Source organism: Malania oleifera, chromosome 9 (assembly GCF_029873635.1).
Source record: "Malania oleifera isolate guangnan ecotype guangnan chromosome 9, ASM2987363v1, whole genome shotgun sequence".
Taxonomy (NCBI): Eukaryota; Viridiplantae; Streptophyta; class Magnoliopsida; order Santalales; family Ximeniaceae; genus Malania; species Malania oleifera.
Genome location: NC_080425.1, coordinates 82,568,784 through 82,594,532, shown reverse-complemented (window position 1 = coordinate 82,594,532; position 25,749 = coordinate 82,568,784). Strand labels below are relative to the sequence as shown.

The window sequence follows — 25,749 nt, the reverse complement described above, 5'->3', positions numbered from 1 at the left end:
CATTTGAGTAATATTAAATTGTGATGCTTTGCAGTGTGAAATTAACATATTATGAGTATTAGATGAAAATTGTGTGATACATGACATGTGTTGAAAAATGTAAAATATAATGATGTGTATTTTCTGAGAAAATATTGAAATGAGAATGATTGATGTGATATTTATATGTGAGTAGAAATTATTTGCATGAAAAATGAGTTTGTACAAATTACTGATATGAGTATTTTGGAAAATGTGGAAATATGTGCAATATGATATATATTATTATGAGATGATGAAATGTGCACAGAAAAATGATGAGAATATTTATATTAAATTGAATTGAGATATACAGAAATATGATTGATGATATGCCAATACCGCACAATAATTACGGGTGAGTGGTATTCCTTTCTTACTGATGCCGTTGGGGAGATATGCTCGGTATAGAGATTGTGTGTCTGTGTATGAAGTTCCTACTGATGCTGTTGGGGAGGTATGCTCAGTATGGAGACTATGTGTGTGCGTGCGTGTGAAGTTCCTACTAATGTCGTTGGGGAGGTATGCTCAGTATGGAGACTGTGTGGGTGTGTGTGTGTGAAGTTCCTACTGATGCCGTTGGGGAGGTATGCTCAGTATTTAAAATTGTGTGGTGAAGTTCCTACTGATGCCGTTAGGGAGGTATGCTCAGTATGAAAATTGTGTTGTGAAGTTCCTACTGATGCCGTTGAGGAGGTATGCTCAGTATGGAAATTGTGTTGTGAGATTCCTACTGATGCCATTGGGGAGGTATGCTCAGTATGGAAATCGTGAATGTGTTGAGAATTGGAATTATGCGATCTAATGTATTATGTAAAGTACATAAATGTGAATTTATGTATACATAGATATGTAATGAGTTAAAATGAGAAATGATTATGAGAAATGAGAAAGTGTGTGTTTTATAAAATAAATAATTGAGGCGAAGTGACACTCTCCGCCTGAGGGCTTACTGAGTAAGGTGAGTGCCCTGATAGGTATCAGATGTGGCCATTCTTGGCTGCATAACATGTTAGGGCAGAGGGAAGCTACCTGTATGGGCAGACAATATTCTCTATTCTCAGGAACTTCGCGGAAAATTATGTGTGTTAGAAATGAATAAACTTGAGTAATGGTTTTAAAACTTATAAAAACTTGTGTTGTATATCTATATGATTGTGAAAATGTGAATATCAGTGTATTTTCTTAGATGAAATATTGTTTTGAAAAAAAATAAAGCATGTTATAACTAAACTCATATGGCCACACACTGTAAATAATTTATTCCTTCTTACTGAGATGTGTCTTACCCAAATTATCTAAATTTTTTAGGGAACAGGGATAGGCCAGGTGATAGAGCTCCGTGATCATAGGGAGCTAGAACCCTGACACATAGGGTGAGTTTCAGGACTAGGGGAGGTGTAATTCCCCTAGAGTTGAGTTGTTTTTGAGTCTGTTATAGTGATGTATATAGATGTATATTGATACTCTGGGTATTGTATTCTGATTGATATGTACATACTGTTTTCCGCTGTTAGGTTGTATAATGAAATAATTTTTAACTCGGTACCCAATGCGGGTCGGGTCATGTGAATGGTAATATGGTGGTTGACGTGGCCGATTTGTGAATGTTATGGATGACGAGTGAAAATTCATTTATTATTGGCATCACACGCCTTCCTTTATTGGCGAGGAATGCATTAAGATTGGTTTAAGCGGCTGAGGGATTCTGTGTAAGTAGAAATCCTTTTGATTATTGGGGTTAACGATTTTAACCTTGGAATTGGATGAAACAGTGAACATTGAAAATCTTGTTGGAGTATAAGAATTTGAGTAGGGGCAACCCTAATCAAAATAATTTGAACTAAAGACTCCCTTACAATAAAAAGAAAAAGAAAAAGAGAAACAACATTGTTTGTGGCAAAAGTGAGCATATTGCTCGATTTTGCAAATTTCTAGCACGTTTGTTATGATAAACTTTGTTCAAGGTGTACACTCATTTTAAGGAACCCAAAACTATTATACTTGGGAATATTCACATGTTATTATTAACCTCTATATGGATGACTTGCTCATGAATAAAATAAAAATTATGCTCAAAAAACGTTTTCAGATGAAAGATTTAAGTGAGGCTAATGTTATTTTAGGCATGAAAATTACAAATATCGTGCGATTGTATATTTCTTGATCAATTGCATTACGTTGAAATTTTTTTGTATAAATATGGCCATGATAAGTGCAAGCATTTTACTACTCATTTTGATTAAAGTAATCGCTTATTTCTTGTTGAGAATGAAAATGGAGTGGTTAATTAAAATGAATATAATAACATTATTGGTGATTTGAGATGTGTGGTTGATTTAACTAAACCTAACATTGTATATGCAGTAGGAATACTTGGTAGATTTTTGAGCAAGTCGGGTAGAGAACATTAGAATGTTCTTGAACGTGTAATGAAATATTTAGTTAGTACAAAAAATTATGGTTTGTTTTTTACTAAGTATCCTATGATACTTGAAGGTTTTTGTGATGCTGATTGGAATACTTTGTCAGGTGATTATTTCTCTGCCACTGGTTATATTTTTACTTTAGGTGGTAGTGCTATTTGCTGGAAATCTAAAAAACAAACAATAATTGCTAACTCAACTATGGAAGTTGAGTTTAGGGTTTTAGCGTCAGTTAGTGAAGAAGCAAGTTGGTTAAGAGATATATTGTATGTAATTCCATTTTGGGGAAAACCAATACCACCCATCATAATTAATTGTGATAGTATTAGAGTGAATAACCATTATTATGACAGTAAATCTAGACCCATAAGAAGAAAACACAGTACTGTGAGATCATATTTGAGTAGTGACATCATTATTGTGAGTTATATAGAATCTTATAAGAATCTTGCAGATTTAGTAACTAGGACCTTAGCAAGAGATTGGATCTGAAGTACATTGAGGTGAATAGGTTAAAGCTCATAAAATCATGAACCACATGAAGATACCCAACCTAAGGACCAAGGATCCTATAATTGAGTTCAACGAGAAGAATGAATCATACGATGGTCATAAGAAATGCACTATTATTTTTTTAAACTCATCCCTATGGTGTAAGTGCATTTATCTTGTAACGGAGGAGGTTGAGTTTTTAAAACTCTTAATGATAATCGTTAGGTTGAGTTTTTAAAACTCTTAATGATAATCTGTCTCTTATGAGTGGGGTGTTAGAGTTACATGGGCATTTTTATAGATTTTACCTATGTGAGTAGGGGTGTGAGGCCGCTCTTTATGAGAATTGGGCTTATTCTCAAATATGTTAATAAAACCAGGATTAGCACAAGGCCGAAACGTGCTCACTGTTAAAGCTCATGTCAACACTTGAATGATTACGTATGAGCAATAATATTTATTTCCCTTAAACAGTCATAGTTCGAGTATGAGACCACTACTGGCTTTGGAGTAAGGGTTATTATTGACTAAGTGAATGTTCAATGCATATCACACTTTCATTATACACAATTATTAATATTTTATTGTTAAACTCTCTACATGCATGGTACATACATAATATTCAAATGAGGGGGGGAATTGTTAGTGCATTTTAATGTTATTATTTTATTGATTATCTTGGAAAATTGCATGTATATTGGAATGTGTTACATATCTACATTTAATTAAGTCATTCATTCATGTATCTCATAAATTCATAAGATTAATTATGTAAGTGTATCTTAAAATTATGTGTGCACCTATTTAATATATATACACCTTATTTATTAAGTGCATGAAGAATGAAAGGTCATCACGTGCTCATAAATAGACCATTAAGGCATTGACACTGCATACAAATTTTTTTCACATAATTCTCATCATGTCATCTTTCTTTAAAGTTTAGAGAGTTTGAAAAGTAAAGAAAGATGTTTTTTTTGTGGAGTTTTAGACTCTTCCATTTGTGCAGGATTTGAGAGAGTCATACAATTAAGTTAAAAATCGTAGATGACTTGAATCTCCTAAAAGATGGCAAAATATCATTGCCTTAACCTATTTGTGAATTGTATTTATAATTATATTTTTATTTATTTTAAGTTATATTATTATTTTACTAAATTTCCTCACAGGAGGCATCGGAAAACTTACGTTAGGTGAAAGTATAAAACTCTAATAGGAACCTTAGGTTATGCAAGAGAGTTTATTTTGCTTGCGCTCTTTTTAATTAAAAAAAGTGACTATTTTTAATATTAGTTAATAAATCATGTTCACGAGTAACTAAAAACACATACTTAGTTTTGTTATCGAACGTTGACTAAATACAAATTGAAAAATCGGAAGGCTCTTATACTCGAGTTATAGTAAAATGTTTAATACAAATTATGACAAATATTAAAAATAAGTTAAAAAAAAGAAAGAGTTTGATAGTGGAACTTCCAATATTTGGGGGTGGCTATCATTTTCACTTTCCCCTCTTCTCCCTTGCAATACTGAAATAATTGTTGTACGTGAATTCAAATCTGAATAGGTAGAAGAGAGTTTGACGTGACTAATGTGAATAATTTTAAGAAACACAATTGTGATGTGTGCATTTTTATTTGAGCAACGGTAGCGCACGCGATACATTGAACGCGTGGGAGTAACTTGCCCTAGACCCAGAGGAGAGAGCATTTCCCAACCGAAGCGACAGATACTCGGAAAATCCAAAAACCCTGCCCTCCTCTTCTTCAACCTTCAAAATCCCACTCCTACTACAACCCACGGCGCACCCCTGCACACCCATGAGCCGTTACGACAGCCGCTCCGGCGACCCCACCTCCTACCGTGACCGCCGAACGTAACGCCCTCCTACCCATTTCCCCCCTCCCCTCCTCTCTCTCGCGAATACACACGCACTCTCACACTAGCACAAGTTCTTAATTTGGCTCCTTCGCTTCAAATTAATGGGCATTTCGCGTTCTTTAACATTGTCTTGGTTCAGGGACTCTGGGTTCGGCGGAGCATCGGGCTATGGCGGAGGGGTTCGGTCGTCGTCCGGCAAGAGGGACTACGACGGGGCTGAGTCGCCGCGGAAGCTGGATTTGGACGGGCTGACTCCGTTCGAAAAGAACTTCTATGTGGAGTCACCTTCGGTAGCCTCGATGTCGGAGAGAGAGGTGGAGGACTATCGGCTGCGGAGGGAGATAACGGTTGAAGGGCGCGATGTCCCGAAACCCGTCAAGAGTTTTCGCGACGTGGGTTTTCCAGGTTAGCTGTTTATATTATGTCGAATAGAGACAAAAAATTTCCCCTCAGGCGCTGTAGATATTGTAGTGTAAAAGAAACTCTAGTAAGAACTTTGTCTGGTTTGCAGTCACACGCCCTTAAACATTTTCTTACACCTCCCATTTCTGTCAGTAAATTGGGCTAAGCTTAATTTCTCCCCGACAAGTCGATACAATTTGGATAAAAAACAATAACATTGCAGTGAACGAATAGACAACCATGACACTCTCTCGCTCATTTTGTATTAAAATATTGGTAGACATTGCATTTGTTTTCATTGCCCTTAGAGGCATATCTCCTCTTTGGCTAAATTTAAGGGCTATTTGGAGAGGAAGTTGCCACTTGTGTTAATTTATACTCTACAATTTTCTTTATCACTTGTAATTGTCATGTAGTATTTTGATGGGGGTAAACTTTTGCCCCATTGGTTGCTTTATACCTTTAGCAGACTCAGCATTTAGCCTTTACGTAAGGAAAACTTAGGAAGACTGAATGAGTTCCCAAAGTAAAAATTAAAAGAGTTTGTAACAAAGAATCAAGGATGAGAATAGAAAGAGTGAAGTATTTATGAAGGAAAATAGAAACCATGCTTTGGAGTCCATTGCTTCAGTTGGAAAGAAGCAAAAATTAGAACTACATTGAATAGAAAGAGTGAAGTATTTATGAAGGAAAATAGCAACCATGCTTTGGAGTCCATTGCTTCAGTTGGAAAGAAGCAAAAATTAGAACTACATTGAGCTTGGGGATAGGGCAACTTCCTGCAAGTTGGCTTTGTTCGGTCATGCTGATATGGTTGTTTCACAATATATTTGGAGAGGGAATATTTGGACTGGAGCATTATTTGTTTAAGGTTGCATTTGGCAACACTTAAAAATTGGAGATTCACTTTTCCTCATGAGTACTTTTATGCACAAGTACTTCCTTGATAGAAAACTTCTTTGTATGTTATTAATCAATAAGTACTTATATATATTGGATTAGAAGAGCTCACAAAGTAATAATGTGTTTGTTGTGTCTAAAATTAAAAAGGTATTGTATGGGATACTAGAATGATATGTATGCTGAAATACACAGCTCAATTTACAAAATATTAGCCAATGAAATTCATAGCATATTGCAGCCATTTGCGAAGGCAATAGAGCCCAAATTGCAAGTAACTTCCATGGCAGATGCAGTGAATGTACAAGGAACATGCTTTTAAAAGGAAAAAAGGACATCAACTGCAGTTTGCTAGAAAACAGTAGGAGCTCCATAAAATTCAATGCTGAATGAGCATTATTACGAAACAACATTGGCTATTAGAAAAGAAAATTGACTATAACTTGTGAAGGCTTGGCTATGATAAGAACTACAATCAATCATGCTATAGCTAGGTTTGTCAAGGAGTGTCAAGATCCATGTATAGGATCATGGAAAAGAATGAGGGTGTACATTTGTAGGTCACCTCCCTGCATAACAAAATCTTCCAAATAAGCTAGTAATGCAATCTACCATGCCTTAGTTGTTGACCATGGGGTAGTGCAAAAGGCAGTGCAAATCTATCCACACAGTTTGTGATGTCTTCCATCCCACACTTTTTCCCCATTTGACACCAATTGACGCCATCCTTTCCTGATCACTTGAATGGGCACTCCCCGTCTTACATCTTCTCCATTAGTCGCAATTTGCTCTCTAATAGCATTTGCATCCTCCACATGAGTTGTCTCCTTCTCAACATTTGTAGACTGTTGTGAAATGAATCAGTGTTTGAAAGGCAAAAGCATAAGGCAAGGTGTTTTACCTTGATGATATGATCTGTAAGCCTCAAGGCGTTGAGGCGTAGGCCTTTTGGAAATTGAATTTTTATTTAAAAATATATAAATTGATTATATCTATTAAAAATATATGAATTGTATTAAATAATTAAAGTGAAACATGTTCTTTAATCTTTGCCCCAAAGAATAGATTAGAGAGTGGTTGGGAGGGTAGTTCCCCATGAATTATAGGACTACTGCCTCATGCCCATCATTGAGCTTAATTATTTTACTCCCAAGTCTCTTCCCATTGCCTTTTTGAGTGTTGAATCACTCAGTTTTCTCCTTTTTCCTCTCATAGGTAACTTCTGAATGGAAATGAAGAGAGAGATCATCTCTTAGTCTTTGTGGCTTGTTGAAGTGAGAAAAAGAGAGGGTTTTGGGGAAAAGGTCCTCTGAGAAGAAAAAGGCACAGTTTGGAGAAGATTTGGGGTTGGTCGACGATCTACAATCAAGGTTGTTAGAATCGGGATTCTAAGTGGGATCATTGGAGGGGTCTACAGGATTGAATTGTATAATTGGATTGAGAATCGTAAGATTCTACTTTCAATGTAAAATAAAAATTTAAAAATTATATATGTGGAACTTATGGCAAGTCTTAAGACTAAGAACTTGGTTAGTAACTTGGTAAGCATAAGAAGTTAAAAATATAATAAAAAGTTCAAACAATAAAAAGAAGAAAAAGAAGAAGAGCAAGAAAAGGAGAAGAAGATGGAGAAAAACAATGCCCACTATTGAGTCTTTTCAAGAAGCAAAAAATTTGTTTCAAGGCATACCTTTGCAGCTCTGCTGGGCCTGATGGCTTAGCTTTTTCTCGGCTTCTGTTGATCAAACAAGAACTCTGTGTTGAAGAGGACTGACGTGGTCTTGTCGAACACCAAAGAAGGAAGAGGACTGAGGGCTGAATTTTTGTCAAACCCTAGGAACTATGGTTGTTGAACACCAAAGAACTGTTGATCAAACAGCAAGACTGCTAGCTGCTGCTGATCAAACACCAGTCACTAGATGGAGAGCTCTGTGGTTGTCAAACAGGAGAGAAATTTAGGTGTTGTTTTGCAGAATTTCAATGAGTTGAGAACTGAGGTGTCAAACTCCAGGGAAGTTAGGTTCAGATTCCGCCGAATTTGTTCATTGATGGGAGGTTGGGAGCCATTTTGCCCTAATTCCGAAAGACTTTGGACCCAACATAAACCTTTTGAGGCCTTTGCGCAAATAAAAACATGTATTGGGCCACATTATTGAAGTCCAAAAAGGGGGAAAAAAATCTCAATTTAGGTAATAGAGTGGGATCTGTACGATTCTAATTACGATTCTACAATTCTTTTACGATTCTACCACGATTCTACTTGATCTGATTTTTGTTGCGACTTGGATTGTTTGGGTGAATTTGGGTCGTAGAATCCTACTATCCATATTGCAATTTTAATAACCATGTCTACAATGATGTTGAAGATCTAAAGGGGGTTGCCAGATAGGGAGAGAGAGAGCAGTCACAATGAAGTGCCGGTTGTCCCGTTGGAGGAGCTCGCCAGAGACAGACAAATTATTAGAGGAGATGGTTCTCTGTTAGAAATTTTCGAATGGAGGGAGATGGTCTTCATTTGTTGAAGCGAAGTAGGAATGCTTATGGTTCCTTTGCCCAATATGATTTTTTTTTTTTTTGTTGCTTTTTTAATACATATTTTATATCATCAAAATAATCTAAAAATGCTAGCCCCAAAAGTGTATGCCTTTCACTTGATTTGTAAAAAACTTGCCTTTTGCCCCACCCCCAAAGGCATAAACGTTGAAGGATTTATGCTTTGAAAATACACCTTAGCACGTTTTGGCCCCAAAGCGCCTCGAGGTGTGCCTAAGAAATGCCTTTAAAAACACTGAAATGAATTATAGGTGAGGGGGCCATGAATTACTTTGTGTGATGCCACTATAATAATATCTATAATTATTTTTCCTTGTCTACCTTAGAGCCATGATACCACCTTATTGGAAGCAAGTTCTTCGATCTAATATTGGAGAAGGTTGGTTGTGGTGATTTTGTTGTTGGGAGTGAAATCCTTGTGTTAATTGATGGAGTGGGGTTACTTCACTGGTTGCTCATTAGTTTATTAAGTGCCTTTCATTGATTTTTGTGTGTTTGGATGGGGTTTTTTTTTTTGGGACAAGTAATGAGTTTATTGATATAAAAAATGAACACCAAATACACAAGGAGTGTACATGGGGTAAACAAAGCAAAAACAGAAATTACAAGAATCTAGTAAATCAAAAACAGAAGAAAATGATTGGTTTCGCAAAGCAGCCAACCAATCCATCAAAGTTGTAAAGAAAAATAGCTTCAGGTTCGAAATGGATCTTTCCTTATCTTCAAAACACCTACTATTTCTCTCCTTCCAAAGACAACACAATAAACAATGAGAACTATCAACCAAATAAACCCATTTCGATTACGACCAAATCTGCCTTGCCAACATGCTAGAAGTCCCACTACAGATTGCGGCATAACCCAGCTCACTCCAAACAAACCCAACACCATAACCCACAAGTCCATTGCAACTGGACAATGAATAAAAAGATGATCAACCTTCTCATTATTACACTTGCACATGTGGCACCAATCCAATATCCAAACCTTTCTTTTTCATAAATTGTGAATTGTTAAGCATTTCCCTAAAGTAGCAGTCCAAACGAAAAAAGCTACTCTAGATGGAATTTTCTGTTTCCAAATAATTTTCTAAGGAAAGCCACAATCTTTGGAGCCCATTAAAATACCATAATAACCTTTAACCAAGAAGCCCTTCTCTCCATCTGATTTCCAGCACATCTTATCCTCACCGAACCCTTTCACCGATGCACCATATCTGGTATCCATAAAACCAGTCAAGGCCTCTAATTCCCGAAGGTGCATACCCCTAAAGAAACTTACATCCCAAAACAAGACTCCATTATCAAACTTCATAAGCTCAGCCACACTAGCTTCTTTATCTCGGCAAAATCTATACAAATCAGGATAGCTGACTGCAAGAGATGTCTCACCACACCAATGGTCTTGCCAAAATTTCACCTTAGACCCATTTCCAATATCATATAGAAAGTGGCCAGAAAAAGAAGGCCATCCCCGACTAATATTTTTTCACAAGCCAACACTATGTGGACCATTAATAGGCCTAGTACACCAACCACCCCATTCACAGTCATATTTCACTTCTATCACTTGCCTCCAAAAAGCAGCCTTCTCCATCCCAAATCTCCATAAGCACTTCCCAAGCAAAGCTTCTTTAAACTGTCTTACCTTCCTTATCCCCAAACCACCCGAAGAAATGGGAGAGCAAACATTATCCCATTTAACCAAATGGAATTTTGGTTTATCACCAATGCCACCCCATAAAAAATTCCTTTGGAGTTTCTCAATACGGTTAGCCACAGCAGCAGGAATAGGAAATAAAGATAGAAAGTAAGTGGGTAAATTAGATAGAGTGCTTTTAATTAACGTGACTCTACCTCCCTTAGATAAGTACAAACGTTTCCGCCCTGCTAACCTTCGTTCTATCTTCTCCATAATTGGGTTCCATATTGTCTTGTCCTTGAATTTGGCTCCCAAAGGAAGACCCAAATATTTCATAGGAAGATTACCTTGTTTACATCCAAGGATGTGCAAGAATAAGTCAAAATTAAACACCGTACCAGCAGGAACCAACTCTGACTTGCCCAAATTTATCTTTAAACTAGAGACTGCCTCAAACATCATAAGTATCTCACAGAGAAACAAAATCTGATCCAGATCAGCGTCACAAAAAATTAGAGTATTGTCTGCAAAGAGAAGATGAGACACCACCAAAGCTCTTCCCTCTATACGCCCCACACCAAAGCCTGACATGGGTTTTCATCATCAAAAGAGATTTGGGAATTGTTGATATTGGGTGATGCTTTAGTCAATTACAAGTGGTAATTTATTGCAGATGGGTGGAGTTTAAGGGGAAGAATCATTCCATCTTTGATCTAGGGGTTGGAGGGTTTCCTATAGAGAGATTTTGTGGTGGTTGAAGTTGATTATTGAACCAGTGAAAGGGAGGGCCCTTGCTCAGATGTTTTGTGTTTTTGTTAAAAGAGAAAAAAAGATCTGGATGAAATGAGGTGGTAAAAGGGATGCTCAGCCACCGGTATCAAAAAATGGAAATTTTTGTGTATGTTGTTGGCATGGGTAGGGTTGTAGTCGTTTCTTATCTGTTCGGTTTTGACCAAAACCATAACCGAACTGAAAAAAATTGATTTTCAAAATCTGAAACCGAAACCGAACCGTACACCGACGATTTAGTGTAACCGTAAACTGAATTTTTACTGTTCCGTTTGGTTTCCACTTAGTTTTTAATACAAAATTTATATGTTAAAAACAAAGAAAAAATAAAAAAAATTTGTAAGCCCAAAAGAGCCCAAACCTAAATCAAGCCCATCTGAATGTAGACAAGAGTGGCCCACTTGCACAACTTGAATGCAGGGCTTTACTCAATGCAATAATAGAATGGCTAGATGAACTTTTATATGGGAAGGGAGGGAGCTTCTATTCTTCCTCCAACCGATGTGAGACAAAGGTTCCCCCAACCCAATAGTCGGATCTTCCACTCTCCACTACACTTGTCCCACATAGCCAAAATAAGGATTTTGAGAGTCATGCATCTTATATAAATTCCATTCCCACTCCTTCCATATCCTTGAGCAAGTTCAACAACAATGCAGATTTAATTAGTCAAAAAAATTAATTAATAAAACAAAGTATTAAATGCTTTCAGTTATATAATTAAAGAAATAACATATTTTACAGTACACATATATACAGTATTAAAAATAATCATTTTTAAGGTATAATTGGTTTTCGATTTTTTCGGTTCTGTTTTTAAGTGAAACTGAAAACGAAACCGAGAGTCGGTTTTTTATAAATTCAAAATTGAAACCGAAGATTGAAACCGAAATACTGGATACAAAGTTTCGAACAGTTTGGTTTCAGTCCAGTTCTCTGTTTTTCGGTAAATTTTGTACACCCCTAGGCATGGGAAAGAGCTAGGTGGTTGAAGTGTCAGAGGAGTGGTGGCTGGGGTTTGCAGGAGCAATATTGTAGGGACAGGATGGCTTGTTTGGTGTTGGGCTTGAAGCTAATATTTTTTTAGAGTGTGCTGGCTATTTTGATTTTAATTTCATTTTAGGCCAACTGTTAACTGAGGTGAATATTTTAAACAAGAAAAATGCTCAGCAACATCCTTTTGAAGTCCAACACATTTGCCAATCTGGTATCAGTAGTGGGGTGGCTCATTTAACAGGGGAGGGGATAACTATGGGAGGGCCCAGAAATTAGGACTGAAGCAGAGGTGTCATTGTGTCTTGCCAACAGTGTGTGGGTGGAGAAGAGGATCTTTTGTGGCTCGCTTCTTGGTTTCTTAAGACTTTTTTTTTTTTTGGGGGGGGGGGGGTTTTGAAAGGGAGTGGGAGCTCAGCAACTTTAGGGAGGTCAGCAAAAAACTTTCAAGGGTTGAGTTGTCTGTACCAGATGTTAAGGGACCACCATGCAAATGCAGACTAGAGAACTTGGATTTTTATTGTCGGAAATAATGGTGAAAATACGTCTCTGGATGCTGGAAAGGAATCTGATAGGGTTGAGTAAGGGTGTGTTCGAGTTGAGTCAAATCAACACAGTAAAATACTTGAATTCGACTTGACTTGACTAAAAAATATTAAGCTTGAAGCTCAACTTGAACTCGATTGAGTCTATAGTTGTTAAACTCGAACTCAACTTAACTACAAGTTCGTAAAACTCAAGTTCAACTCAATTATAAATTAATATTGAATAAATATATAAATATATAACGTACATATAATATTAAATATATTTACATAATATATATTATTTGACATATATAATATAAAAATAATAAAATTAAAAAGCTCGATTAGGCTTGAAACTCGACTCGAGTATTATTATTATGCTTGAACTTGACTTGGTAAAATACTTGAGTAGCTCGAACTCAACTCAAACTATAGTAGAATCGAGTTGAGTCTGAGTAGCTCACAAGTAAGTATGACTCACTTACACCCTTAGTGTAGAATCTATTAAAGTTTAAACTCATCCGATGACAATGTGAGGTTTCTTATGAAGAATTCTCTTGATGATAAATTGAATTAATTCTGATAAGTAAATTTTTGTATAGTAATATTGATAGTTGTTTTAGCATTGAGGAAACTTTGAGTGATTTGAAGGTAAAATCAAGTGAGAAGGTTAATGAGTAAGGTTGGCTTGATGAGTTTGAGTTGTTTGACAATGGGAGTTGAAATTAGGAATAGCTTCCCAAGAGGGGGGGTGAATTGACTTTTAAAAATTTCTTTTAATTCCTTTTTAGAATTCTTAAACTTATTTTATTTCTTTTAACCAATTTGTGACTTATTTGTTTAATTTGTTAAGCACTCAAGAACTTAGTTTCTTTATTTAATCCTTAACCATACAAACATCCAATCATTCAACCAAACCAATCAACTATAATTAGAAAGCAAACAAACAAGCCAATACATAGCACTTATGTAATATAAAAACTCAAAATGGTTGTTGGTTGATATTAGCCAAATTTGAGCCCTGTAGTGAATGGGAATTTATGCTTGCTGATGTAAAGTCCTGTATAAATGAATCCAATCACTCTTTCCAAATATTTAGAATTCAAATAAACTCTTGGTAAATTTATCTTTGGGATGTTAACCAAGTGACGTACTCCCGTATGGTTTCCGCAAGATATGGTGTAACCAACGTACTCCCTTTCGGTTTCCGCAACCCAAATCAAAATTGGACTCCAAGTTTACTTGATTTCCAAATATGCGTAGTATGTATAATTTAGATATTTAAAACATCCACGCAGTTGTATATGAACTGAAAATAAAGAATAGGGAAAGAGAAAGTGAGACGGGGATTTTTACGAGGTTCGGCTTATACCTAGCCTACGTCCTCGTCTTTGGCAAACCACTAAAGGATTCACTAAACCTGTTCCGTTGACGGATGGAACAAAACCTTTACAAACGATACCCCACGCTCAAACACTCCTTCACTACGCTAGAGCCCGCCTCTCCAAATGATGTCCCCTCGTTCGGTCATTCCTTTAGGTTAGAGCCCGCCTTTCTAAGCAATATCCCCTTGCTTAGCCAACGATCCAAACAATCCTTGGAACGTCAAAGAATTACAAGAAACAAGATATAGTATGCGTACAAATATACTCTCACAAAGAGCAAGTTAGTACAATTTCAGCACTATATACTTCAATGTAAAATATCAATATGAAATACAATGAAGTTTAAGTGTAGAATTCACCAATATCCTTCTTAGAAGAGGATTAACAGTGGGAATTCAGAGGAGGAAGGATTAGCACTTCAGAATAGCTTAGCAAAAGAGTTTTACAATGAGTGAGCAAGAGAACTTGTAAGAACAAGAGTGCTTTCAGTTTCACAAACAGATTTTTCAATTCTTGGTATATTTTTGATTTGCAAAGCCATGTATTTATAGGCTTTCAAACAAGTTTCCTTGTTGCAAAAGTTGCCTTAAATAGTTTCCCAAGTTGTTAGAAAATTTGGAGCCCAAATAGCTACTATTTAAAATATTAGATTTTAAAAAATTTGCCCGTTGAACAGTGTTCAGATGTCTGAAGAGTCGAGTTCAATCATTTGAAGTTCCTGAAACCCCTTAAAAAATGAACTGGACACAGGGTCAAATGTCTGAAGAGTGAGTTTAGACGTCTGAAGTGTCAAGTTTAGATGTCTGAGGTGTTGAGTTCAGACATCTAAACAGCTACTGCCTGTTTCAGTTTTGTCCCAGAAAATCTTCAGACATTTGAGGTGGTTCTGTGTGCTGTTCAGACAGCTGAAGTTCCTCCCATGAACAGTGTTCGGTTGGTTGACAGTTGTGACCCCGCTTCAGTGTTTTAGCCATAACTTTTTCTGTATAACTCCAAATTAGGTGTTCTTGGTGTCAAAAGAAAGTTAAGAGAAAATCCTACAACTTTCATGTTGAACACATTTTAAAATAAGGAATTTTTGATAGAGAAAAATTCACCTCAATGCAGATGTATAAAAACTAACAGCATTTGGAAAAACTCTTTTTGGTACTTTTCATTCCAAAAATGATTCTAACCTTTTTAAAATAATTTTTGACCTTATAAAAATATTTTTCAAGTATTTTAAAAGGTATCTAGGTCCAAGAAGTTAACCTAAGAGCTTCAAAATATTTCAAACGATATTTTAAACATTAAAGCACTTACATGAGACTTCTAAGACATTAACATTCTAAACGCTCAAGTCTTCATGCTTGCTTTGACCCTTTCTTGGTCTTCAAGTTTTAATATTCTTTAAGCTCTCTCACTTTGCTTTTCTTTGGCTCTTTTGACTTTAAACTTTCCTTGGCTTTCAACAAATCATGCATGACCTCATATTCTTCAAGTTTTAATATATTATCTTTAAATCCATGCTCTGACTCATTTAAGTTTCATTTGATCCTTGTGAGTACTTTCACCTTACTTTCTCATATGTGAGCCCTGAAATAACATTACTCACACAAATATGTTAAATTTCACTTGTTTGTTAGCATCAAAACAAGATAACAAGATTTTAAGCCTTGTAAGGCCAATAGGAATAATTTTGATGATGAATTTTCTTGTGATGGTGGATTTTATTGGATGAGTTTCATGAGCAAAAAAGCATGTTTTAGGTTCCCCCAGTTTATGTGGTGATATTTCTTACATGCCAATGACTTTGCTTGAAGGCTTAGAGGGTATTTGCACTTCTGAGCTTGATGGGATAAAGACTAAGTAGCAGGAAGTGAGTGATCAGATTAGGGATGGTGTTTTGCCTACCCGTCTCTCCTTTAGTGGAGATTGATGGGAAGGATCTTGAAGCTCAACTACTTATGGACAAGATAGGCCTGTGATTGTCTGACCCTGGGGGACAAGAAGATTGACTGTATGGGAGTGAAAAAGTTAGATGATAAATGGTCACTCTGAACCAGCTAACTTGAAGTGTGCAATTGACCACCAAGTGAAGGGTTTAAAAAGGGGTGTTCTTATTTATTTCTTTGTTAGATTTTCTTCTTTGCATTTTTTTGTTTGTTTTTTCCTTTTTAGGACCTACATTTCTTTTGTTATCAAAATAAAATAACAGAGCTAGAGTTGGTTTCTCAACATTTGCCATACTTCCGTAGCGAACAAATAGATACAAGAAAATGATAAATGCTAGAGTTCAGCCTCACCATCAATAGTGTTAGTAAAATTTCCACTGCAATTAAGATGAGAACAAACCCTTTTGAGTACCTGTCCCCAGATCTCCAAATTCAAGTAATCTGCCACTAATGTCTTCCTTCTCATTGATCTCAAACTCATATTTTTGCTATTTTTACCCATTCTGTACCCAAAATATCCACACATCCACAGAAAAATGCTGTCTAATCTGACCAGAACAATATAGAATGAGTCTGATTGAGTGAGCAATTTGAGTTTGAGATCAATTCAACGAATCAATCTGATGGTGATTTGAGTGAGCAAAAATACCATCCACAAGACAATAGATTACATAGAGAGAGAATTAGTTCATGAAGTGAGTGGGGGGACTGCCGGCAATGTTGAAAAATAAGTGCACATGTTAAATTTTAAGAGGTGACTATCTCAAGCACTTGCACTGAAAGTGCAAGCTAGGATTTTTTTTTTTTGCTTCTACTGTCTTAATTAGATAAATTATTTTACTAAGAGCACTTGATTGAAATGCTCCAGAGAGCACTTATATGCATTCCAATTACATATTAAAAAATGGGTATTTAATTTTTGTTAGTATGAATATTTTGAAGTGTTCCTGAAAAGGTCCTAAGAGTAGCACTGCTGAGTGTTTTTTGCTTTTTTTTTTTTTATACCCTGTTTTATGGTCTCTACTGAGGCTACGTTTGGTCCAAGGATATTTTTATGATTACATTCCATAGTCCTATTCATGAGGATGTGACTATTGGGGCATCAGACATTACCTCAAGTCAAGATGCAAATCCTCTTGTATTTTCTTTATGCAAGTGCATATTTTATAAAAATTTTGCATAACATCAACTGTTATATTGCCTATGTTATTTTTTATTTTGAATGATTCTTAGGGCAGATATTACCTTAAGTCAACATCACCTAAAAAATGCAAATTCTCCTGTATTAATATCTTTATGCAATTGTATATTTTATAGAAAAATTGTTGTGTAGCATCAAATATATTGTTTATATTATTATTTATTTTTGAATTGAACTTTTAAATCAAGTTGATATTTTTATTCTTGAATGTCATATGTTCTGAATGTTTGATATCATGACTGCAGATTATGTCATGCAAGAAATTACAAAAGCGGGCTTTGTTGAACCCACACCTATTCAAGCTCAAGGATGGCCAATGGCTATGAAGGGTCGTGATCTCATTGGTATTGCTGAAACAGGGTCAGGGAAGACGCTTGCTTATCTATTGCCTGCAATTGTCCATGTTAATGCCCAGCCATTTTTAGGTAAAAAAGTATATTCTTAATGTGTGTCTAACTATGATTTTCATAAACTTTTCTTTTTCCCTGATCACTGTAGGGTATAAGTTTTGGTTTTTCTATTGTTTTTTCAGCTCCTGGAGATGGTCCAATTGTACTGGTTTTAGCTCCAACCCGTGAGCTTGCAGTTCAGATACAACAAGAATCAACTAAATTTGGTGCATCATCAAGAATTAAGAGTACCTGTATATATGGTGGTGTTCCAAAGGGACCTCAAGTGCGTGATCTCCAGAAAGGTTTGAGATGAATTTTCTGCTACATAATGACTATCACAACTTGTTCTTTTATTCTGCCGTGTGTGCTGGTTAAGCTTACAATGCCTAGGTATTGTATTGTGAATTCTATTGCTGCCTGGAAAAAAATTACGGAAGTTGATGCATGTGCTTCAATTTTCACTTGCTGCATTTTCTGTTATCATAATTTTTTTTTTATTCTTATCTTTAATTTTATTGATATATATTTTTTTAATGTGTTTCCAACTAGGTGTTGAAATTGTTATTGCTACACCAGGGAGGCTGATTGATATGTTGGAATCTCATCATACAAACTTGAGAAGGGTTACCTATCTTGTATTAGATGAGGCTGATCGGATGCTAGATATGGGTTTTGAACCTCAGATTCGAAAGATTGTTTCTCAGGTTTGTTTTGATTGTTCTTGTAAAACTAATTTCATGTATATAAATTTTTTAAGTGCGAAATGCGTCATCTATGTGTCTATCACTTATTGGGAAATTGTTTTCTGGATGATTTTGGCATCTTTTACAATATGCTTGTGGTTATACATAAATTCATAATTACATATAGATACTTGTGTTTTGGTCTGATTTTCATTTTAGACATCAAGGCTCGTGTCAGTTCATTTTTTATCTGAAGTTGCTGTGTTAGATCAAAACGCCTATTTCTAATGTTTGTTATTTCATATTCTCTTTATGTGTCCTAATATTACATTTTAAAAGGGGGTATTCATATGAAAGCATTTATCTTTTGCTATTTTGCTAGATGCACATTCTGGTATAGAAAAATTGCTTTGATTTTAATTAATTACAGTATAGGAAAAAATTCCAAGAGCTTAGGTTAAGCGACTAATTCTGTAACAATTGTGCTTAAATTCTTATAGCTAGATTGCATTCAGTGGCATAGAAAACCATTTTATGAGATGACAATTCAGTATTTTTTAATAGGCAATAGAATAAACAGTAAAATATACTGTGGAACCTGCACTCGGATGAACATGAACACATATTTCCAGAGCCTCTGTTGCCTGCACCCCCTCTTGCTTTTAGGGATGGCTATTTATTCTTCCTTTAGCTGTGTCCTATCCTGATATGATACAAACGGGAAGGGGAAGGATACATGTCTACCTGAGATAGGGGCAGGGCCTAAATGCTGGCCCGCCCAAATTGTATTTAAAATAGTTAATAGTTGTGAATAATTATGGGATTTTATCATTCTTAATTCTTTCTTGGTTTACCATTATTAATTAACTTTTAGTGTGTTTGACCCAGAAGAGAGAGATCAATGAAAAATGGGAAAAAATAGTTCCCTGGGGATGCGGCAGGGTCGAGATGAGGATGAGGAAAATGCAGCCAAATCTGGATCCCTGCCCCAACCCACCCTGTTGCTATTCTCAGTCTCTCTCTCTCTCTCTCTCTCTCTCTCTCTCTCTCTCTCTCTCTCTCTCTCTCTCTCTCTCTCGTATTTATTAGTTTCGTTCTACTGATTGCTGGTTGTCTTAATTATATATATTAATGCAGATTCGCCCCGATCGTCAAACTCTGTACTGGAGTGCCACATGGCCGAAGGAGGTTGAACAACTTGCATGGAAATTCTTGTACAATCCATATAAGGTAGAGGTCTCTATGCATTGTTAGCAATGTACGATGAGTTCATGAGCGTTTAGAAGGGCATGTTGTTCTAGAACAGTTGAATTTTTGTTTCATATCCTTGGGTGTATGCCTCCTTTGTACATAAGTCTTTTCTCTTGACCTTTGATGGTATTCATCAAAAAATCATTTTATATCTTATTTTTCAGTTCATTCAATTACTCACAATAGGCCAGGTATTTGTAGTTGGGATTTTTAACCTACCCCTGAAGTCTGGTTAATCAGTCCCAATAAGGTGTCTGGTCATCAATTTAAAAATTTTAAGTGATTTTCCCTCAAGATCCAGCTCAAATAGCGAGGACATCCATATTTACTTGGCTCTCTCATTGGCTTTTGCTCAGGTGATTATAGGCTCTTCAGACTTGAAAGCTAACCATGCGATTCGCCAGCATGTGGACATTGTTTCTGAGAGTCAGAAATATAATAAGTAACAACTTGTTCTAACTTTTTTGATGCTTCTATAAATGATTGTAGCTTACAGTCTTTCTATGGATGTCTTAATTATTCCAGATTGGTGAAGTTGCTGGAGGATATCATGGATGGCAGCCGGATTTTAATATTCATGGACACCAAGAAAGGATGTGACCAAATAACTCGGCAACTACGAATGGATGGTTGGCCGGCTCTCTCAATCCATGGGGATAAGAGTCAAGCAGAAAGGGATTGGGTCCTGTCTGAATTCAAATCTGGAAAGAGTCCAATAATGACTGCAACGGATGTTGCAGCTCGTGGTTTAGGTATGTACAGTACACACATATAATATGGTACTTCAATTTTTAATGCTATTATCTGGTTCTTATTTCTGTTGGGCAGGTTTGGTTATTCATGTAGGGCTATGAAACATGGCATTGTATTTCTCATCATTTCTGTGCCAAGATTTCAATTCAACTTAATTAAGAGTGTCTACTTGTGATTGGAAACTGAATACTTTTGAACCATTCCACTCCAGCTGGGGGCCTTTTATATCTCCTCATTTCATGTTCATTAAGTGTTACTAAGTTTTATGCTGATTGCTGACTGTCAACATGCTGCAACCTTCCTTTTTGGGGACCTAGGATCAGCTATTGAAAAAGGATAAGATGCTGGACATTACACTGGCAGAGTAGTGCCAAGAGATTATTTATTTATTTATTTGTAAATTATGAAAAAATTTGAAGCTTTTATCATTGATGCTGAGTGCTAGGTGCAAAATAGGTTAACTCCATCCCTCGCTGCATGCTTCATTGCGAAAAACAAAAACAAGGTATGGAAGGGGATAATATTTCACAACTTGCTCCTTGTTGGGATTAAGATGTAGGTTTTAACTGCCTTACCCCAACCCTCAGTATATAGGTTTAACATTCTGTGTTATTGTTCGAGGATTTTTGAACTATTTCGGAAATGTTCTGTTTTTTGGATGTTTAAACCTAATACAAGAGAGATGTTGTTTTTGTTGTTGTTATTACTATTATTATTATTATTATTATTATTATTATTATTATTATTATTATTATTATTTTTGGGGTGTAGTGGTGGGTGGGGGGGGGGGGAGGAGTTCATTTTTGTGGTTGCTTTCAACTTGAAACATTTGTCCACATATTTATAGCTCGTTTGGTTTGGAAGAATAGCTATTCATTGAAATAAGATGGAGTACAGTTTAAATTTTAGGAATCAAGGGAATATTTAGTCCTTATATATTCCTAATTATTTCATTTAATATGTAATAAGAAAGGAATAAACATCCTCATGATGAAATTTGGGAAGTTATTTCTTATCTATTTCTTATCATGGACTTATAAAATGTTTCACATTGTTATTTGCTTTGTAGTAACAATATAATTTCTTGTATAACTAATTGTAATAAACCTACTAAACTAATCTATTCTTGGGAATAGGCATTCCGCAAACTAAACGTAACTTAAGGGACCATTTGGTATCACTATAAAAAATTAGAGAAACCAAAACCAGAAATGAAAACCAAAAACCAACAACATATTTGGTTAACATTTATAAGACTAATACAAAATAAAAACTTAATTAAAAAAATGTTCGTTTTCATCTTTAAATCAAATAATATTGTAAATATATGATTAAAATAATAAAATTACAAAGAATACACATTAAGAAATTACTATAATAAAAATAAAATTTATTATAATTATTTTGCTTAATTGTTCTACTTTCAAAATTTACTTTACAATAAAAAATTTATTGGACATGACAATTGAAAAATAGTAAAAGTATTTTTTAATTGACTTTATTATTATTTTTTGAAATTTATGTATATTTTTATTTTAATTATATTTAAATTCTTATGATCAATTAATTTTGATTTTAATTTAAAGGTATATAAATTGAATAATTTAATAAAAAAAACTATTTCTGGATATTAAAAATTTTGGCAACAAGTTGTCAAAACAACAGAAAACCATAAAATTTGGTTTTCAGTTTTTTGGCAAATAGTTGAAAACTAGCAATAGAAACAAACAAGTGACAAAATAAATAAACGCGTTTTTATAATTTGTTTCTTTGCTGCGGAGAAACAGAAAGCAGAAAATAGCAACAATACCAAATAGGTACAAACGTCTTTTTATAATTTTTTTCTTCACTGTGGAGAAATAGAAACATATAGAAAACAACAACGATACCAAACAGGTCTTAAGTTTTGCATTTAGTGCATCCTGATCTTATGGATTAAGATAAGGATGTTGGTGATGCATTTATCATATTAATTATATTTTCTAAATTATTTTAGTTTATATAAGTCTACTCTAGTATTTTGGAACAACTCTCTCAGAGTCTCAGTGGTTTGGCTGGATGGTCTTAATGCTATGTTCCATGGTTTTAAAACCCATATCAATCTGACCAGGTTCAACTGGAACTGGTCCGGTCTGGTCAGCATCTCAAAACCGGATTTGACATGACCCAGCATAGACTTGGCTGACCTGGGTCTGAACCAGGCTTGGAGGTGAGTCAACCTGGCCCATGGGGTTTACAAAAATTCTGCATTTTAGGTGCTTTTCCGACGACTTTTTGGCTCCATACAGGCAAAAGCAGCAGCTCTTTCTTTACAGTGGGTTTCTCCATCACCAGCACTTCCACCCATGATTGGTGGTGCTTTCGTAGGGCAATACACCTTTCAGTTTCCTCTGCCATGTGTGGATGGTTTTCTAGGCTTGAGAAAATGATAGAACACTAGAACTGAGCTTGCATACATAGCTTATTTTGTCTTTTATGGAGGGAGGGAGAGAGAGATGGAAGTGGGGTAAAGGGAAGGGAAGGGAAGGGAAGGGCTTTTGGACTTAGAAGAGGGAAGCTGCTGTTGGGAAATGGGAGACTGGTTTCGTATCATGAAAGAAGGATGTTTGTCCAACTTCTATGCCAGCTACAGTGCACTCACATCATGGAATGCACCATCACTCAAACTGCTACCATTTTAGCATCAGTCGTGCTTTATGACATGGGCTCGCATCACTAAGCATTTTCATTTTAGCATGTTTTAAATCTTAATTTCTCATTTTCTTATATAATACAAGATATCTTATTAAAATATATTATTGGAGATTAATTCTAATTATTTTTAAAAGGGTAAGTTTTATTTTTGTTTTGACTAAAAGAATAATATTTAAATAAAAATTCTAAATAATATTTAAGAAAATAAGAAAATAGTTTAAATTTATTTATAAAATTGTTAGTGATTTTTTTTTTTTGGATTGAATGATAATATACATGATTTTAATCAATGTTTTTATCATATTTAAGTAGGAATAGGGGTAATATTATTTTTGTAATATAGATATATATACATAAATAAATAACTCATGTTATTATGTCATGCTAACATCACTGGTGACCCTACTGGGTTGGTCTCCGGTCCAGGTTTTGAAACCATGCTATATTCACTTATGGGGTGTTGAGGACTGCACCCACTTTGAAGGTTCTGCATCTTGTAGGTGTTTATGATTTCTCTCCCAAGCATTGATGAGTAGGTAACTGGCATCCCTAAGGGATCGGTGAAAATTTTGTGCATAATTGGCCCATGTACAAATGAGTCTTGTATTGTTTGTGGAAAAAAGAAATTATACATTTTGATGTTGCACAAGTTTGCAGGGTGCTGTCAACCCATGCTCTACTCTATAAAGGCCAAATTTGTTCCCTTTGTAATTTGTTTTGAGTTGATGCCAGATGTCAAGGATGTAAAATATGTGATCAATTATGATTTTCCGGGCTCCCTTGAGGACTATGTTCACCGCATTGGCCGAACAGGAAGGGCTGGTGCCAAAGGAACAGCATACACTTTCTTCACAGCTGCAAATGCAAGGTTTGCTAAGGAACTTATTACGATCCTTGAAGAAGCTGGGCAGAAGGTTAGTCCTGAACTGGCAGCAATGGGGCGTGGTGCACCTCCTCCTCCATCAGGTTAGTTGATTAGAATCTTTTTACTTTTTTAATCTTTAATTTGGCCATGTGCACATGCACTCCTAAATGCATGTGTGCCTGCCTAACAAAATTCATACCATATTTGTGAGCTTTGGTTGCTGATTCGAACTCCTGCCCCCTGTTTGACCAAGGAGCATCTGTTCAGTATAATGGTGATGACATATGGTCAAATGAACCGTTTTGGATACTTGGAAATAAGAATGCTCAAAACTACCCTCTGCTCCACCGTGTTACTAAAGGCAGCCACATTATTTGCCTTGACTAATCTTTTATTAATGCTCATGACTACCAAATTTCTTCATTAGCAGAATTAAGAGTCACATTGAGAAGATTTAAACAGTGGCTCTGTTAATATTTTGATGTCCACAGTTAGATATAGTATAAAATTCTATATTCATATTTCATGGTAAATCATGAGTACAGGTTGAATTAAATTCATTGAAATTTAAAAAGTCACCTAGTTCCAAGAGATCATACCTGTAAAATTTAGAAGTTGGCTGGTCCCAAAAAAATTTGATGGCAATAACATCGATCTTATAAACAGCATATATTTGGAACGAAAACCAATTTGTGCCAAAGGCAATGTCACAGCACAAAGCAATGATCACAACAGCGGAAAAAGGATTCTTTCCATTGCAATTTTACTATTTTTGCATGCATTATTAGTAATTTCATGTGTTAATAGTACTTGATTCCAAAAAAGGTTTGGAAGGCTTTGTAGAGTTTTTCAATATTTACTTATGCTAGTTTGGATAAGGAGTTCTGCAAATGTTATGATTTTGAAGTTCATTATTATTATTTTTTTTGCAATTTTGAAGTTCATTGTTTGCAAATTCCAGGATTACTGAAATTTCTTTCTTGGGTAACCTTTTGTGGCCCAAGTTAAAATCTCAGGAGCATTTGGATTTGGTGGATGGGTTTTATAGAAACCCCAAAATTCAATAAAAACTTGTCTAAAAATCTCACATCCAAACATTCGGACTTAAAATCAACATAGATATACATGCACACGCATTCCAAAATTGTGTTTGTAGTTGGTGTGCCATTAGTGCTTAACGAAAATGTTTCCATTGTGTTTTCCATGAGATTTGAGCAGCAGAAGAATGAGTGTGGCCATAGTAATTAGTTTTAGTAGCTTACTTGATTCTACTGTCTTTAAAATTATTATTTTGTTCCATTTTCCTAATATTTTTGAAGACTGCACCAAAACAATCACATTATTACCAATTGAGCTATTGCTTGTTCTTATGTCATTCGTGATGCCATCACAACAGCTCCTGCTTTGTGCGAGGCCAGTGTGGGCTCTCTCTCTCTCTGACACATGAGGGTGCATGCATTGAGTAGTTGATTATAATTAAAATGATATTCTCTTTCATTTATTACCTATTAGGTCATGGTGGATTTCGAGACCGTGGGAGGGGCCATGGTGGTGGCAGCCGCCCTTGGAGCTAGTCAGTTCTACCGAAGTAAATGCCGTTGGAGGAAAGGTAGCGAGCAAGCTGTTCTGCAAAGATGAGTACGGGGTAAATACTGCTAGTGCTTGTAGTTTTGGTTCGCAGTTGTTGGGTAGGGACCCTCTTGCATCATTCTGTATCTCATTTATACCTTCAGCTTGATCTGGGGAGATTTGTTTGACTAGAGGGTTGAGCTTAAACTTTTCCCTCTTTAAAACTTGGGGTAAGTTGAGCACATCTCTGTAAGATAGAACACAAGGTTTACCACCTTTTACAAGTTTTTTTATTGTGCAGAGGAGGCAACACTTCCATTTCTTCCATTTTTCTAGTTGACCCCCTGTTTTGCCAGTTACTGAAATTATAGGGCTTATGCGGGTTACAGATAATCTTATT

The 25,749-nt window shown here is 35.7% G+C and overlaps 1 protein-coding gene across 1 annotated transcript; it reads left to right on the top strand.

Annotated features, from left to right (window-relative positions):
- The first annotated feature begins 4,414 nt into the window (after window positions 1–4,414).
- LOC131164910 (DEAD-box ATP-dependent RNA helicase 20) lies at window positions 4,415–25,676 on the top strand. Its single transcript, XM_058122453.1, has 10 exons — window positions 4,415–4,812; window positions 4,957–5,222; window positions 17,388–17,567; window positions 17,675–17,836; window positions 18,084–18,238; window positions 19,355–19,447; window positions 19,825–19,910; window positions 19,994–20,220; window positions 23,648–23,881; window positions 25,293–25,676. Exons 1-10 carry the CDS (start codon window positions 4,757–4,759, stop codon window positions 25,352–25,354), a joined length of 1,521 nt encoding a protein of 506 aa, XP_057978436.1. The 5' UTR covers window positions 4,415–4,756; the 3' UTR covers window positions 25,355–25,676.
- The last annotated feature ends 73 nt before the right edge of the window (window positions 25,677–25,749 follow it).